The sequence below is a fragment of the Periplaneta americana genome, chromosome 11 (assembly GCF_040183065.1).
Source record: "Periplaneta americana isolate PAMFEO1 chromosome 11, P.americana_PAMFEO1_priV1, whole genome shotgun sequence".
In the NCBI taxonomy this organism is placed as follows: domain Eukaryota; kingdom Metazoa; phylum Arthropoda; class Insecta; order Blattodea; family Blattidae; genus Periplaneta; species Periplaneta americana.
The window spans coordinates 181,423,840-181,441,145 of NC_091127.1; the positions used below are offsets into that span (position 1 = coordinate 181,423,840).

The following is a 17,306-nucleotide window of genomic DNA, read 5'->3' on the forward strand; positions in this document are numbered from 1 at the left end:
ATTAATTAATTAAAATAAAAAATAATTAATTTAAATTAAATAAATTAAAATAAATAAATGAATAATTAAATAAATAAAATAAATTAATTAAATCAAATTAAATTAAATTAATAAAATAGTTTAAAATAAAATAAATAAATAAAATTAAATAAATTGCAATAAATAAATAAATAATGAAATAAATGAAATAAAATAAATAAGTAAATTTTAATTAATTTAAATTAATAAATAAATTTAAACTAAATTTAATTAATTAATTAAATTAAAGAAATTAATTAAATAAATAAATTAAATGGATAAATCAATCAATGAATGAATAAATGAATAAACTGGTAGTCTACAGTTCTGGATAGGTAGCAGTTGGACATGTAATCGTGCATGCATTGACATCTTCGTATTATTTTGTAATCAATATATAATTCACGGGACAAAGGATATCGTTTCTTTAAGGCCCGAACCCGACAGGCTTAAGTAAATTTCAACCGAAACTCAGTCATGCCAAGGCCCACGGGCTTGACCCGAGCCCGTGCAGTTTTCACCAAATTCATACGTGGGCATACATTCTCATGCATTATTTGAGATCTAATGTTGAGAAATCTTAAGTATCTAAAAAATTAAAAGCTAAAAAAATATATATTATGTAACTAAAAAATATGAATAGATGTCTGATTTTCAAAAATTTATTGTACCTCAACTAACCTAGATATAATGAATTTCTCAACGATAATAATGTCACCCCAATGCAAGAACTAGGTAACTTGATTTTTATATTTTGTGACATTGCCCATTTACTTATTTATTGCACTAAGGTATATGTCTCGTTTTCTTTTACCTATTTGTTGCATTGGAAAATAGATGTAGCTGGTATTGTTCAATCAATTACCTAGTTCTTGCGTTACATTTTGTGCGATTTTTTCTATGCTATAAAAGAGATAACTAAAAAACGCAAATTTCGAGTTACCTAGTTCTTGCATTCAGGTGACAATATATTGCCTTGAGTCAGGACTCTTGTGTACAAATACAATCCGCATGAAACATTTTGATTGTATCACAAATTTCAACAATTAAAATAAAATTAACCTCGAAACTAGCAGTCCGATTGAACTGAAACATTTTACACACCTATTAACCCATCTAACAAATCGTTAAAAAAAATCCGATTAAAATAATTGTCAACATTTCAAACCTCAGCCCTAGTGTCCAACATAATAAATAAATAAATACGTATTATGTATTTTGCAATGTTAAATGTATGGTTAATTAAAAAATTAGTCGAAAGTGTGCATAGTTTGTTTATTACATGCATGTCGTCTTCTTTACATGAATTTGCGCTTTTCCACAAAAATTAAATACAGTTACAAACAAGGGACTGTACAATGTTCTGTGTTATAAAATATGAAGAATAATCATTTTAAATCAAAAAACAATCATTTAATATCCTAATCAAATACTTTCAAGACTAAAATAAAAATTCAAGGTCGAAAAGGTGACTCCTGTATGAGGCTCTACGTAATATTAATCTAATAGAGAAATTTGTCTCTACTTTACTAATTAATTTTCCTTTCTTTCTGCCTACTCTTCTATCGTTACTTATCTATTCCCTTCATGCTTTCTTACTAAACTTCTTCTTTACTCTCACTCTCTCTTCCCTTTACTCTTTTTCTGGTAATCGTCATTCAGCCACTGTTCGATGATTCATACAGGAATGGGGCTTGGTCCCCTGGCGCTCGAGCTGCTGCTGTTGGTGCTGCCCCTGTCTTCGCCCGCCAAGCACTCCAGTCTGCAGCATCCGCCTTCGCCCTGTCCAAACATATTCTCGTACGAGGGCCGCGAAGCGGAACCTGGTCGCTGGTTCGGTGTCATCCTGCTCAAAGTCGACCAACTCGTCACGGGCCTGCGCCTTGACGTGAAGCTGGACAGGCCTGCCAACGTAGGTCAGCTGAATTCATTCCTCTCCGTTTCTCTTTTCATCTTATGGCCACCTCTGTTTTCACTTTATGCCCCTCTTCTTTTCTTCTGTTCTGCTTGTTTCTTGGTCTTATATCTGCCCTTGTTTTTGTATTACGCCATTCTTCTTTCCTTCTGTTCTGCTTGTTCCTTGGTCTTATATCCGCCCTTGTTTTTGTATTACGACCTTCGTCTTTTCTTCTGTTCTGCTTGTTTCTTGGTCTTATATCCGCCCTTGTTTTTGTATTACGCCCTTCGTCTTTTCTTCTCTTCTGCTTGTTTCTTGGTCTCATATCCGCCCTTGTTTTTGTATTACGCCCAACTTCTTTTCTTCTGTTCTGGTTGATTTTTGGTCTTATATCCGCCCTTGTTTTTGTATTACGCCCAACTTCTTTTCTTCTGTTCTGCTTGTTTCTTGGTCTTATATCCGCTCTTGTTTTTGTATTACGCCCTTCGTCTTTTCTTCTCTTCTGCTTGTTTCTTGGTCTCATATCCGCCCTTGTTTTCGTATTACGCCCAACTTCTTTTCTTCTGTTCTGGTTGTTTCTTGGTCTTACATCCGCCCTTGTTTTTGTATTACGCCCAACTTCTTTCCTTCTGTTCTGGTTGTTTCTTGGTCTTATATCCGCCCTTGTTTTTGTATTACGCCCAACTTCTTTTCTTCTGTTCTGGTTGTTTCTTCGTCTTATATCGGCTCTTGTTTTTGTATTACGCCCAACTTCTTTTCTTCTGTTCTGGTTGTTTCTTGGTCTTATATCCGCCCTTGTTTTTGTATTACGCCCAACTTCTTTTCTTCTGTTCTGGTTGATTTTTGGTCTTATAACCGCCCTTGTTTTTGTATTACGCCCTTCTTCTTTTCTTCTGTTCTGCTTGTTTCTTGGTCTTATATCCGCCCTTGTTTTTGTATGACGCCCTTCTTTTCTTCTGTTCTGCTTGTTTCTTGGTCTTATATCCGCCCTTGTTTTTGTATTACGCCCAACTTATTTTCTTCTGTTCTGCTTGTTTATTGGTCTTATAACCGCCCTTGTTTTTGTATTACGCCCAACTTCTTTTCTTCTATTCTGGTTGTTTCTTGGTCTTATATTCGCCCTTGTTTTTCTATTACGCCGTTCTTCTTTTCTTCTGTTCTGCTTGTTTCTTGGTCTTATATCCGCCCTTGTTTTTGTATTACGCCCAACTTCTTTTCTTCTATTCTGCTTGTTTCTTGGTCTTATATCCGCCCTTGTTTTTGTATTACGCCCTTCTTCTTTTCTTCTGTTCTGCTTGTTTCTTGGTCTTATATCCGCCCTTGTTTTTTTATTTCGCCCAACTTCTTTTCTTCTGTTCTGCTTGTTTCTTGGTCTTCTATCCGCCCTTGTTTTTCTATTACGCCCAACTTCTTTTCTTCTGTTCTGGTTGTTTCTTGGTCTTATATCCGCCCATGTTTTTGTATTACGCCCTTCTTCTTTTCTTCTGTTCTGCTTGTTTCTTGGTATTATATCCGCCCTTGTTTTTGTATTACGCCCAACTTCTTTTCACCTGTTCTGCTTGTTTCTTGGTCTTATAACCGCCCTTGTTTTTGTATTACGCCCCTCTTTCCTGTTCTGGTTGTTTCTTGGCCTTATATCCGCCCCTGTTTTTTTATTACGCCCAACTTATTTTTTTCTGTTCTGCTTGTTTCTTGGTCTTATATCCGCCCTTGTTTTTATTACGCCCAACTTCTTTTCTTCTGTTCTGGTTGTTTCTTGGTCTTATATGCGCCCTTGTTTTTGCATTACGCCCAACTTCTTTTCTACTGTTCTGCTTGTTTCTTCGTCTTATATCCGCCCTTGTTTTTGTATTATGCCCAACTTCTTTTCTTCTGTTCTGCTTGTTTCTTGGTCTTCTATCCGCCCTTGTTTTTGTATTACGCCCAACTTCTTTTCTTCTGTTCTGGTTGTTTCTTGGTCTAATATCCGCCCTTGTTTTTTTTTGTATTACGCCCAACTTCTTTTCTTCTGTTCTGGTTGTTTCTTGGTCTTATATGCGCCCTTGTTTTTGCATTACGCCCAACTTCTTTTCTACTGTTCTGCTTGTTTCTTCGTCTTATATCCGCCCTTGTTTTTGTATTATGCCCAACTTCTTTTCTTCTGTTCTGCTTGTTTCTTGGTCTTCTATCCGCCCTTGTTTTTGTATTACGCCCAACTTCTTTTCTTCTGTTCTGGTTGTTTCTTGGTCTTATATCCGCCCTTGTTTTTTTTTGTATTACGCCCAACTTCTTTTCTTCTGTTCTGGTTGTTTCTTGGTCTTATATCCGCCCTTGTTTTTGTATTACGCCAACTTCTTTTCTTCTGTTCTGGTTCTTTCTTGCTCTTATAACCGCCCTTGCTTTTGCATTATGCCCATTTGCTCTTCTTCTCCTCTGCTACTCTCTGCTTGGTATAGCAGCTTTTCTTTTAATTTATTTGCCTCTGCTCCCCTCCTTCTCTCCTTCTCTCTGCTTGGTATAGTAGCTTTTGTTTTAATTTATTTGCCTCTGCTCTCCTCCTTCTCTCCTTCTCTCTGCTTGGTATAGCAGCTTTTGTTTTAATTTTATTTGCCTCTGCTCTCCTCCTTCTCTCCTTCTCTCTGCTTGGTATAGCAGCTTTTGTTTTAATTTATTTGCCTCTGCTCCCCTACTTCTCTACTTCTCTCTGCTTGGTATAGCAGCTTTTGTTTTAATTTATTTGCCTGTGCTATCCTCCTCCTCTCCGCTTGGTATAGCAGCTTTTGTTTTAATTTATTTGCCTCTGCTCCCCTCCTTCTCTCCTTCTCTCTGCTTGGTATAGCAGCTTTTGTTTTAATTTATTTGCCTCTACTCTCCTCCTTCTCTCCTTCTCTCTGCTTGGTATAGCAGCTTTTGTATTAATTTATTTGCCTCTGCTCTCCTCCTACTCTCCTTCTCTCTGCTTGGTTTAGCAGCTTTTGTTTTAATTTATTTGCCTCTGCTCTCCTCCTTCTCTCCTTCTCTCTGCTTGGTATAGCAGCTTTTGTTTTAATTTATTTGCCTCTGCTCTCCTCCTACTCTCCTTCTCTCTGCTTGGTATAGCAGCTTTTGTTTTAATTTATTTGCCTCTGCTCTCCTCCTTCTCTCCTTCTCTCTGCTTGGTATAGCAGCTTTTGTTTTAATTTATTTGCCTCTGCTCCCCTACTTCTCTACTTCTCTTTGCTTGGTATAGCAGCTTTTGTTTTAATTTATTTGCCTGTGCTATCCTCCTCCTCTCCGCTTGGTATAGCAGCTTTTGTTTTAATTTATTTGCCTCTGCTCCCCTCCTTCTCTCCTTCTCTCTGCTTGGTATAGCAGCTTTTGTTTTAATTTATTTGCCTCTACTCTCCTCCTTCTCTCCTTCTCTCTGCTTGGTATAGCAGCTTTTGTTTTAATTTATTTGCCTCTGCTCTCCTCCTACTCTCCTTCTATCTGCTTGGTATAGCAGCTTTTGTTTTAATTTATTTGCCTCTGCTCTCCTCCTTCTCTCTGCTTGGTATAGCAGCTTTTGTTTTAATTTATTTGCCTCTGCTCTCCTCCTTCTCTCCGCTTGGTATAGCAGCTTTTGTTTTAATTTATTTGCCTCTGCTCTCCTCCTTCTCTCCTTCTCTCTGCTTGGTATAGCAGCTTTTGTTTTAATTTATTTGCCTCTGCTCCCCTCCTTCTCTCCTTCTCTCTGCTTGGTATAGCAGCTTTTGTTTTAATTTATTTGCCTCTGCTCTCCTCCTTTTCTGCTTCTCTCTGCTTGGTATAGCAGCTTTTGTTTTAATTTATTTGCCTCTGCTCTCCTCCTTCTCTCCTTCTCTCTGCTTGGTATAGCAGCTTTTGTTTTAATTTATTTGCCTCTGCTGTCCTCCTTTTCTGCTTCTCTCTGCTTGGTATAGCAGCTTTCGCCTTTAATTTAGTTGTTCTCCCCTTCTCCTTCTCTCTGCTTGGTATAGCAGCTTTCGCCTTTAATTTAGTTGTTCTCCCCTCCTCCTCCTCTGCTTCTCTCTGCTTGGTATAGCAGCTTTCGCCTTTAATTTAGTTGTTCTCCTCTCCTCCCCTCCTCCTCTGCTTCTCTCTGCTTGGTGTAGCAGCTTTCGCCTTTAATTTAGTTGTTCTCCCCTCCTCCTTCTCTGCTTCTCTCTGCTTGGTATAGCAGCTTTCGCCTTTAATTTAGTTGTTCTCCCCTCCTCCTCCTCTCCTTCTCTCTGCTTGGTATAGCAGCTTTCGCCTTTAATTTAGTTGTTCTCCCCACCTGCTCCTCTGCTTCTCTCTGCTTGGTATAGCAGCTTTCGCCTTTAATTTAGTTGTTCTCCTCTCCTCCTTCTCTCCTTCTCTCTGCTTGGTATAGCAGCTTTCGCCTTTAATTTAGTTGTTCTCCCCACCTGCTCCTCTGCTTCTCTCTGCTTGGTATAGCAGCTTTCGCCTTTAATTTAGTTGTTCTCCTCTCCTCCTTCTCTGCTTCTCTCTGCTTGGTATTGCAGCTTTCACCTTTAATTTAGTTGTTCTCCTCTCCTCCTCCTCTGCTTCTCTCTGCTTGGTATAGCAGCTTTCGCCTTTAATTTAGTTGTTCTCCCCTCCTCCTCCTCTGCTTCTCTCTGCTTGGTATTGCAGCTTTCGCCTTTAATTTAGTTGTTCTCCTCTCCTCCTCCTCTGCTTCTCTCTGCTTGGTGTAGCAGCTTTCGCCTTTAATTTAGTTGTTCTCCTCTCCTCCTTCTCTGCTTCTCTCTGCTTGGTATTGCAGCTTTCGCCTTTAATTTAGTTGTTCTCCCCTCCTCCTCCTCTGCTTCTCTCTGCTTGGTATTGCAGCTTTCGCCTTTAATTTAGTTGTTCTCCTCTCCTCCTCCTCTGCTTCTCTCTGCTTGGTATAGCAGCTTTCGCCTTTAATTTAGTTGTTCTCCTCTCCTCCTCCTCTGCTTCTCTCTGCTTGGTATAGCAGCTTTCGCCTTTAATTTAGTTGTTCTCCTCTCCTCCTCCTCTGCTTCTCTCTGCTTGGTATTGCAGCTTTCGCCTTTAATTTAGTTGTTCTCCTCTCCTCCTTCTCTGCTTCTCTCTGCTTGGTATTGCAGCTTTCGCCTTTAATTTAGTTGTTCTCCTCTCCTCCTCCTCTGCTTCTCTCTGCTTGGTATTGCAGCTTTCGCCTTTAATTTAGTTGTTTTCCTCTCCTCCTTCTCTGCTTCTCTCTGCTTAGTATAGCAGCCTTTTAGTTGTCCTCCTCTCCTCCTTCTCTGCTTCTCTCTGCTTGGTATTGCAGCTTTCGCCTTTAATTTAGTTGTTCTCCTCTCCTCCTTCTCTGCTTCTCTCTTCTTCTTATAGCAGCTCTTGTCTTTTCTAAGTAATGAGAAGTGTCAAATAGAAAGTACAATGAGTATATTTACAATTTTATTTCACACAATGAAAAGGAAGTTAAACAGAAACATTTATGCCTACATTTTTATTTAAATCTCATTACGGCTTGGAAATGAATTATTTGCAAGCCACTCTATGTGCAGTGTGAAATCTAGTAATATATTTTAAATTGCGGTCTTTTGGTGGTAATTTATTAAACACGTTTAAAGCCACAATGTGAAACCACCTTGTATTTACATTTAATCTTGTATTGGTAACATGCAACTGGTACTTAAAGATAGTGTGGTGCGTACATGATTTCACCTGAAATGGATTTAAGTTTTTATTAACTTTGATTAAACACTGAAACATATAAATGTAAGCCAGAGTAGACCCCATAACAAATAGATGTCTACAAAGGGCGTCATAAGAAGGATCAGTAACAGTACCATTAGTTTTTTTCCTGCAGGATTAAATTCCTTACCGTATATTTTTACTTTCTTGGGTTATTTTACGATGCTGTATCGACATCTAGGTGATTTAGCGTCTGAATGATATGAAGGTAATAATGCCGGTGAAATGAGTTCGGGGTCCAGCACCGAAAGTTACCAAGCATTTGCTCGTATTGGGTTGAGGGAAAACCCCGGAAAAAACCTCAACCAGGTAACTTGTCGCAACCGGGATTCGAACCTGGGCCACCTGGTTTCGCGGCCAGACGCGCTGACCGTTACTCCACATGTGTGGACCTTACCATATATATCCCACTGCTATTATCTCACATATGAATCCCATAAAGTAATTATGGTATTACACTGCACTGATAAGAAGTGCTTGAAAGGTCTTTCTGACCATTTTCTTTATTTCTCAGCAACTAGATGGCTCTAGATAATCTCGTGCAAGGAGAGTTTATATGAGGATCCCAATTCGTAGTTGGGGCCAATATAATTGTTAATAATTTCGCAACATCATGTAGTGATTCAATATCTCCCTTCCCATCTATTTTTCTCTTTCACTCTGTTAGTCTCTTTTTGTCCCTATCTTTTTCTTTATTTCTCTTCTGTTCTGCCATCTTCTCCTCTCTTGGGTTCGACGTCTCTGTTCTTTTCTCCTCTCCTTCATCCAGCCACCAGATATTCCTTTATTTGCATATCTAAATATATTAAGGCTGGTATTACACTATCAAAGTTCTTTGACAGAGAATATGGTAAAATATTTTACCAAAGTTCTGTAATAAAAGGTGGGATTTTGAGTATATTACTCTATATAAAATATTTTATCAAAGATAATATAAAATTAAGGAACAAGGATCATCAGCCTTCATTTATAATAAAATTATATATATATATATATACAGGGTGTTTCCCAGGTGGTGTTACAAACTTTCAGGGATGATGGTGAAGGGCACATGTATCAATTTGAGGTAAGGAACCCTGGTCCGGAAATGACCGAGTCGAAAGTTACAAGCAAAAATAGTTGTGTGGAAATGAAATAATTTTATTCCTCTGTACACCTTATTTATGTATATTTATCTGTACATCTTACACATACTGTATTCATCTGACGTTGTTTACGTTGTCTACTTACAGTATTCCATTCAGTGCGTTGTCTGAGGGATGGGGACAGGAAACTACACTAAAGCAATGCAGATAGCGTAATGTGTAACGGACATGGTCGGTCCTGATATGCACGTCTGTAGACAGCAGTGTATGTGTACAAGTTGCAGTGTCCAGTCGATCAGTTCTAGTGAAATGGAGGAATACACGAGAGCGGAATAAGCAGACCCGATTTTCGAATATGGATGAGCCAATGGGAACAGTAGACAAGCTCACAGATTGTATCGGGCGAGTACCCACGTAGGAGACATCCGGCCCATACCATTTTTCCACGACTATTCCAAAGGTTAAGGGAAGGAGGGCACGTGGTGTAAAATTACAATTCCATTTCCACACAACTATTTTTGCTTATAACTTTCGACTCAGTCATTTCCGGACCATGGTTCCTGATCTCAAATTGATACATGTGCCCTTCGCCATCATCCCTGAAAGTTTGTAACACCACCTCGGAATCACCCTGTATATATATATATATATATATATATATATATATATATATATATATATATATATCATTACAGGTATGAAAAAATGAATGACGAAAAGTATTATGCATGTTTAGCTACAATTAGTTCAAAATATTACAATACAGGGTTGTTTCCGATCTCTGATAACGAATTTGAATGACGTCATATGCGTCAGGAGTCACACCGATAGCTGAATTGCAGCGAGAGGTGACAAACCAGGAGTGAGTGATTGCATAATCAGAGTGCACGGTGTATCACAGTGGCAATGCCCAAGAAAATCGAGCCTTTGTGGAAGGGGTACATAACAACTCTTTCCGATGCCAAGTATAGTTATGTGAAAATCGAGGGTTAAAAAAAAGGTAAAGGTGTACCCGTAACATGCCATGTAGTCACTTGGGGGGCATGGAGGTAGAGCCCCATGCTTTCCATGACCTCGGTACTAGAATGAGGTGGTGTGGTCTGCACCACGCTCTGACCACCTTTTACCCCCGGAAAAGACCCGGTACTCAATTTTATAGGAGGCTGAGTGAACTTCGGGGCCGTTCTGAAAGTTTGGCAACGAGAAAAAATCCTGTCACCACCTGGGATTGAACCCCGGACCTTCCAGTCCATAGCCAGCTGCTCTACCAACTGAGCTACCTGGAGCCTGCAAAAAACGTGGTTTCGTTATTTCCAAGAAAGGCATATTGTGTGTACCTAGTAAGACTGGCAAAGCTCGGATGGGATTAATTCCAGAGTGGAAAAAGCAAGCAAATCCACCCCCGTCACAAGTCGCCGCACCCCAAGAGATGATACAAATTAATCCCATTCGAGCTTCACCAATCTTATTAAGTACACAGAAGATGCCTTTCTTGGAAATAATGAAACCTCGCTTATAGCAGCTTATTTTATTTTCACTTAACTGTACTTCACATTGGAAAGGGTCGTAATGTACCCCTCCCAAAGGCTCGATTTTCTTGGGAATTTCTGCTGAGATACACCGTACACTCTGACTGTGAGATCATCACTACTGGTCTGTCACCTCGCGCCACAGTTCAGCTGTCATGTGACTCCTGATGTACATTATGTCAGTCAAATTCGTTAACAGAGATCGGAAACAAGCCTGTATGCATATTGCTGAAAAAGAAACGGAGGAGGAAAATGGCTGTAGGTTAAACGATAGACTGCAAGACGTGACAAGAAAAGTATCCATCACAGTTCACTTAAAAAAAAAAGGTACAATTGAAAGTTACTTAAACTTTTTGAGAACGGATGAAGTTAATTTTCAGTTTGCCCAGACTCCTGTATTACTCCTGTGCAGCAGTTATAGTCTCTGCTGTTTTTATGTACATATTTCTTCTTTTATGCCTGTTTTTGTAGTCCATGTTTTGTATTTTATAATATTTCATTTACTTCATATTCGCATTATAAGCGTTTTTGTCGTAGTAACAGTCCAACAATATTTACGTTCCGCCGTATTCGTTTAAAGCTAGGTAGAGCTTTTATGAAAGTTAACAAGATGCATTTACATTTTATAAAAGATCTTTGTCAGAGAGCTTTGATAGTGTAATACCAGCCTGAGCGTGATTGTCCCCTTGAATGGCTAACATTATTTGAACACCAAACAAGCTGGTTGGTGTCTGCAATGAGTATATACACAATATATTCACAGAATGCTTGAGTTGTGGCCATAAGCAATTTCAGCATATAGTAAGCATCACGTGATCAATCTTCTCTTCTTCCTGTCCATTTTTTTTACTTGATTATTTAACGACGTTATATCAACTACGAGGTTATTTAACGTCGATGGGATTGGTGATAGCGTGATGGTATTTGGCGAGATGAGGCCGAGGATTCGCCATAGATTACCTGACATTTGCTTTACGGTTGGGGAAAACTTCTGAAAAACCCAACCAGGTAATCAGCCCAAGCGGGAATCGAACCCGCGCCCGAACGCAACTACGGGTCGGCAGGCAAGACCCTTAGCCGACAGAGCTACGCTGGTGGCTCTTCTTCCTGTTCCATAGATGGAAATATGAGGGGGCATGGGGGGCACTGCCCCCCCAAACTTGGTCGAACTCTTTTATTTTTCTATTAACGTTAGAAAATATTCTTACTTTTGTTTATGATTAAGTTTCTGTGCTTAAATTGATTAATTAATGTCTTCCAGATCATGCGTCTGGACTACAATATTTATTTTAAATTTCTGAATGTAAAAGAAAAATAGGAGAAAATCCACAAACTATTAGGGTAAACACGGGAATTTTACTGGAAGCAAGTAAAGTGATAGGTTTGGAAGTAAATCCCGAAAAGACAAAGTGTATGATTATATCTCGTGACGAGAATATTGTACGAAATGGAAATATAAAAATTTGAAATTTCTCTTTTCAAGAGGTGGAGAAGTTCAAATATCTTGGAGCAACAGTAACAAATGAAGAGTCCACTGCAAGAATGATGTCATTTGGAATACATTTTGCAGGAGAAGCAATTGAAAGTTTGAAATGCTTAGAGCTCAAAGCCTGTGATTTTCCGATCATTATTGGATAATCAATATCAGTGTTAATGCCATATAACTCTGTATGTACATTCTATATGTCTTAAGCTATGCATTGACAGTCTTGGTTCATTTTCGACAAGTAAGTGACATCCATCATTCTTGCAGTGGACTCTTCAAATATAAATGATACTCGGGAGAAAATTAAACACAGAATAAATCTGGGAAATGCCTGTTGTTATTCTGTTGGGAAGCTTTTATCATCCAGTCTGCTGTCAAAAAATCTGAAAGTTAGAATTTATAAAACAGTTATATTACCGGTTGTTCTGTATGGTTGTGAAACTTGGACTCTTACTTTGAGAGAGGAACATAGGTTAAGGGTGTTTGAGTATAAGGTGCTTAGGAAAATATTTGGGGCTAAGAGGCATGAAGTTACAGAGAATGGAGAAAGTTACACAACACAGAACTGCACGCATTGTATTCTTCACCTGACGTAATTAGGAACATTAAATCCAGACGTTTGAGATGGACAGGACATGTAGCACATATGGGCGAATCCAGAAATGCATATAGAGTGTTAGTTGGGAGGCTGGAGGGTAAAAGGCCTTTAGGGAGGCCGAGACGTAGATGGGAAGATAGTATTAAAATGGATTTGAGGGAGGTGGGATATGATGATAGAGAATGGATTAATCTTGCTCAGGATAGGGACCAATGGCGGGCTTATGTGAGGGCGGCAATGAACCTCCGGGTTCCTTAAAAGCCAGTAAGTAAGGAAGTATAAGTATTTCTATATATTTTGAGGAATGAAAACACTGTAATGTTTCTTTTGTAACACCCTGTACTCATGTGTTAGAAGTCTGCAAGTGTTCAGGCCGCCACTTGGAGAAATATGAATAACATACTGCACAACAATGCAGAAAAAAGAAAAGTGATCCCAGTATAATGTGTGAACTTAAAGACGTGAGATTAAATAAAATAATTAGAATTTACATTTCATAATATGAAGATATATCATATTATGATATCTTGCTTTTTTTAAATAAACAGATAAAGTAAATGTAAAATTGGTACACTGATGTGGAGTAATGGTTAGTACGTCTGGCCATGAAACAAGCGGGCCCAGGTTCAAATCCTGGTTGGGACTAGTTACTTGGTTGGGGCTTTTCCTCAACCAATTGTTGTTGTTTATTGTTAGTAAAATAACACGTACAAAAATACAATCTTAGTTCTTCCCTGAAGGAGTAAATCTCGTGCTCAGGGAGATATCTAAACAGAAAGATAAACACAAACAAAGATAATTATTTAACACAAACTAGGTCAAGAAAAAAAATTACAGGAATAAATTAAATTTAAAAATACAATTTCAATTTTAACAATTTAAGTCATAAATTAAAATAAATTAAATTCCTAACGCTATTTTTTTAATTTCTGATACTAAAATTTTCCAAATTTGGGTAGCCTATTTATCAATTATTTTATTGTATAACCTTGGACTAAAGTAGGTACAATGGCTCAGAGTTGTGCTTGTGAAACACTTTGGTTCCTCTAGTCGTATAAAATCCGATCTTTTAGTTCCATATTTATGGTGATACAATTTGAATTTATTACGATTTTTATGTATGAAGTTTAATAAGGCAATATAATAAATCTGTTTAATTTTCAAAACATTAAAATCATTGAACAAAAGCTCGGATGAGTAATCAATTGGTTTATTAAGGCATATTTTAATTATTCTTTCCTGAATAAGTATTAGTGGAGTGAGATTAGAAATACAAGCATGTTCCCACCCTAAAATTCCATACTGGAGAAGGGATTGAAATAAAGCTAAAATATTAATTGGTAAATATGACTGAAGTATAACAAAGATATAAATTGTTGTATGTAATCTATTGCATAAATATGTAATATATTTATTCCATCGTAAGTGAAGTATAATTGCTGGTTAATTGTCGTTGTTGGACCTCGAACTCATTTCGCCATCATTAATTTACATATCATCATCCATACAATAGCCTGGGTTAAGTTTACGGTGCGGCGTGCTGTACTTGTACAAGAGCACGGCCGTTCAGCTACCCAGTCCTTCACAAAATAAGAGTGGTAAGCACAATAAGCCTCAGTGCAAGTCTTCAGGTTCCTCCTCTGTACAAGAGGAAAAAAAGTGAAATGTCTTTATACTCGTATTTTGTTACAATTTTACTTTATTTTACAATACCTTTATTAAATGATCATATTCCGATATACTGTACCAAGGTCAAGCTAAAACGGGGGGAGGAGATAAATGATGTCCCCCATAATCTCGTTATATCGGGATTCTATAGTTTTTGCTTCCCCCCCCCCCCAACAAGGAAACGGTTCTCTCTCCGCCTATGTTCCTGTCTACTCCCTTACGCCACCACGCTGTTTGAACATGTATGCTGGAATCACAGCCTTCTTCATAGACTATTTTTCTAAAAATGACATCACGGTGCTGGTATAGCACTAAATTAAGAAGGCAGTGTCCTAATGCAGCTTAATTACTAGTTATCAGCTGTTATTTTTTGGAAATTCGAATTTTTTGTTTATAAACAGTTTTCCAGTAAACAGTTCATGACACCTAAGTCTCAGGTTTATGAACTGAATGGTAATTTCCTGAGACGCTAGAAAAGAAACGGGGAAAATTTCAGTATACGAATTCCTCACTGACAATTATATCGTACAATACTAAAAAAGAGTAGATTTGTATGCGTTTGTCGAATGCGCATCATCATGTTAACGAAAAGGCACTTTTCAGTGCCAATAATTTATTTTGTGTGCACAAGGTTGGAATTTTGAAGTAAGAGGGGAAAGGAAGGAATCCGTGTTCTGAAATTTATCCAAAAAACAGTAGAAAGATGTAGAATTGTAAAAGAAGTTCAAAAGATATCTATGAAAATTACGTTTGGCTGTCAGCAATCGAAATAAATGTGGAAAAGCTAAGAGCCTGAAATATTACAATATTAAAGAATGTAACGCAGGTACCAACAATGTCAATGTTCTAATCAACGTGTTATTCTACATTGGACTCGCATTTTATTTCCAAAGCATCGTCAGATTTTATAACCCCCAATTGTTAATGATGTATCGTTTGTGCAAGCATTTTCAATTACTAGCTACTACGGTCTTGATTGCTATTCACTACGTAGTTTTGGATCGTAGCGTCTGATGTCACATCCAGCTATTTAGTCAACAATCTAGTTCACTTCAGTTGTAAATGTAGCTTTGAGACACGGCCTAAGCACCACGTGATCAGTCTTCTCTACTCCCTAACGCCATCACGCTGTTTGGTTCCAGAACTGGGTGGGCGAGGTACAGACGAAGAACAACATGCAGTTCACCATCCTCAACCTGAGGAAGAAGGTGCAGCCGTCACCTCCACCCCTGTCTGTGCGGATATTCGTGACGTTCTCCGACGGCGGGAATGTGCCTCGACTGCGCAGAATCAGTTTCAACGGCCGCCAGATCTGCCCCGTTGACCCAGGTCAGTCAGGGTCCAGGGTTACCGATTCGGATGACCAACCATCCTCATTTTGAGGCATTTCGAGATATTTCAAATGTACAGGACAGAATCTGGCCCTCTTTTTCCTGCCCAGAATTATTTACTTGTTTTTGTGAACATTGCCTACATTTTAGTTTCAGACATACAGCTTCAAGAGTCACTCTGGCTTTCACGTGTTGAAACAATCAGGGCACAAGCATTGATCTGTGAATAAAGTTTTGCTGCACTTGATTTGGACCTTTACTTACTTACTTACTTACTTACTTACTCACTGGCTTTTAAGGAACCTGGAGGTTCATTGCCGCCCTCACATAAGCCCGCCATTGGTCCCTATCCTGAGCAAGATTAATCCAGTCTCTACCATCATATCCCACCTCCCTCAAATCCATTTTAATATTATCTTCCCATCTACGTCTCGGCCTCCCTGAAGGTCTTTTTCCCTCCGGCCTCCCAACTAACACTCTATATGCATTTCTGGATTCGCCCATATGTGCTACATGCACTGCCCATCTCAAACGTCTGGATTTAATGTTCCTAATTATGCCAGGTGAAGAATACAATGCGTGCAGTTCTGTGTTTTGTAACTTTCTCCATTCTCCTGTAACTTCATGCCTCTTAGCCCCAAATATTTTCCTAAGCACCTTATTCTCAAAGACCCTTAATCTCTGTTCCTCTCTCAAAGTGAGAGTCCAAGTTTCACAACCATACAGAACAAGCGGTAATATAACTGTTTTATAAATTCTAACTTTCAGATGTTTCGACAGCAGACTGGATGATAAAAGTTTCTCAACCGAATAATAACAGGAATTTCCCATATTTATTCTGTGTTTAATTTCCTCCCGAGTATCATTTATATTTGTTACTGTTGCTCCCAGATATTTGAACTTCTCCACCTCTTCAAAAGATAAATTTCCAATTTTTATATTTCCATCTCGTACAATATTCTGGTCACGAGACATAATCATATACTTTGTCTTTTCGGGATTTACTTCCAAACCTATCTCTTTACTTGCTTGCAATTAAATTCCCGTGTTTTCCCTAATCGTTTGTGGATTTTCTCCTAACATATTCACGTCATCCACATAGACAAGCAGCTGATGTAACCCGTTCAATTCCAAACCCTCTCTGTTATCTTGGACTTTCCTAATGGCATACTCTAGAGCAAAGTTAAAAAGTGAATATGATAGTGCATCTCCTTGCTTTAGCCCACAGTGAATTAGAAACGTATCTGACAGAAACTGACCTATACGGACTCTGCTGTACATTTCACTGAGACACATTTTAATTAATCGAACTAGTTTCTTGGGAATACCAAATTCAATAAGAATATCATATAAAACTTCTCTCTTAACCGAGTCATATGCCTTTTTTAAATCTATGAATAACTGATTGCACTGTACCCTTATACTCCCATTTTTTCTCCATTATCTGTCGAATACAAAATATCTGGTCAGTAGTTGATCTATTACGCCTAAAACCGCACTGATGATCCCCAATAATTTCATCTACATATGGATTAAATCTTCTCAAAAGAATATTGGACAAAATTTTGTACGACGTCAACAAAAGTGATATTCCTCGAAAGTTACTACAGTTAGTCTTGTCCCCCTTCTTAAAGATACGTACGATAATGGACTCCTTGCATTGTTCTGGTACAAGGTTTGGACCTTTAGGCCTATTTATTATTATTGTCGTGATTTTGAGACCCACTCCACTTGCTTACTCCAAATCCCAAGAATTAGTTTGTTCAAATTTAATTTGGTTAAGTTTTGATTTGTTTAATATTTAATTATTTCATTGGAATTTTGGAACAAGTTGTGACTGAATGAGAGGTGAGAACTTATCTGCGTGTATTCAATTCTGTGATGCTATGGATGAGCGGTCGTCAGCACAGTGCATCCTGGGGCTAGCGTCTCTTACCCGCGGAGAACGCAGTGCACCATGGTGCACTCGAGCTATTCCATCTCAAATCGACCGAAATATAGAGAAAATTGAC

At 38.3% G+C, this 17,306-nt stretch overlaps 1 protein-coding gene across 1 annotated transcript in view; it reads left to right on the top strand.

Moving 5' to 3' along the window:
- The first annotated feature begins 15,110 nt into the window (after nt 1-15,110).
- The window catches only part of LOC138708664 (serine protease gd-like), a 46,313-nt gene continuing 44,117 nt past the window's right edge, over nt 15,111-17,306 (top strand). The window contains exon 1 of the mRNA XM_069838750.1: nt 15,111-15,292. Coding sequence (XP_069694851.1) covers nt 15,139-15,292 — 154 coding nt within the window. The 5' untranslated portion in view covers nt 15,111-15,138. The remainder of the gene's footprint in view (nt 15,293-17,306) is intronic.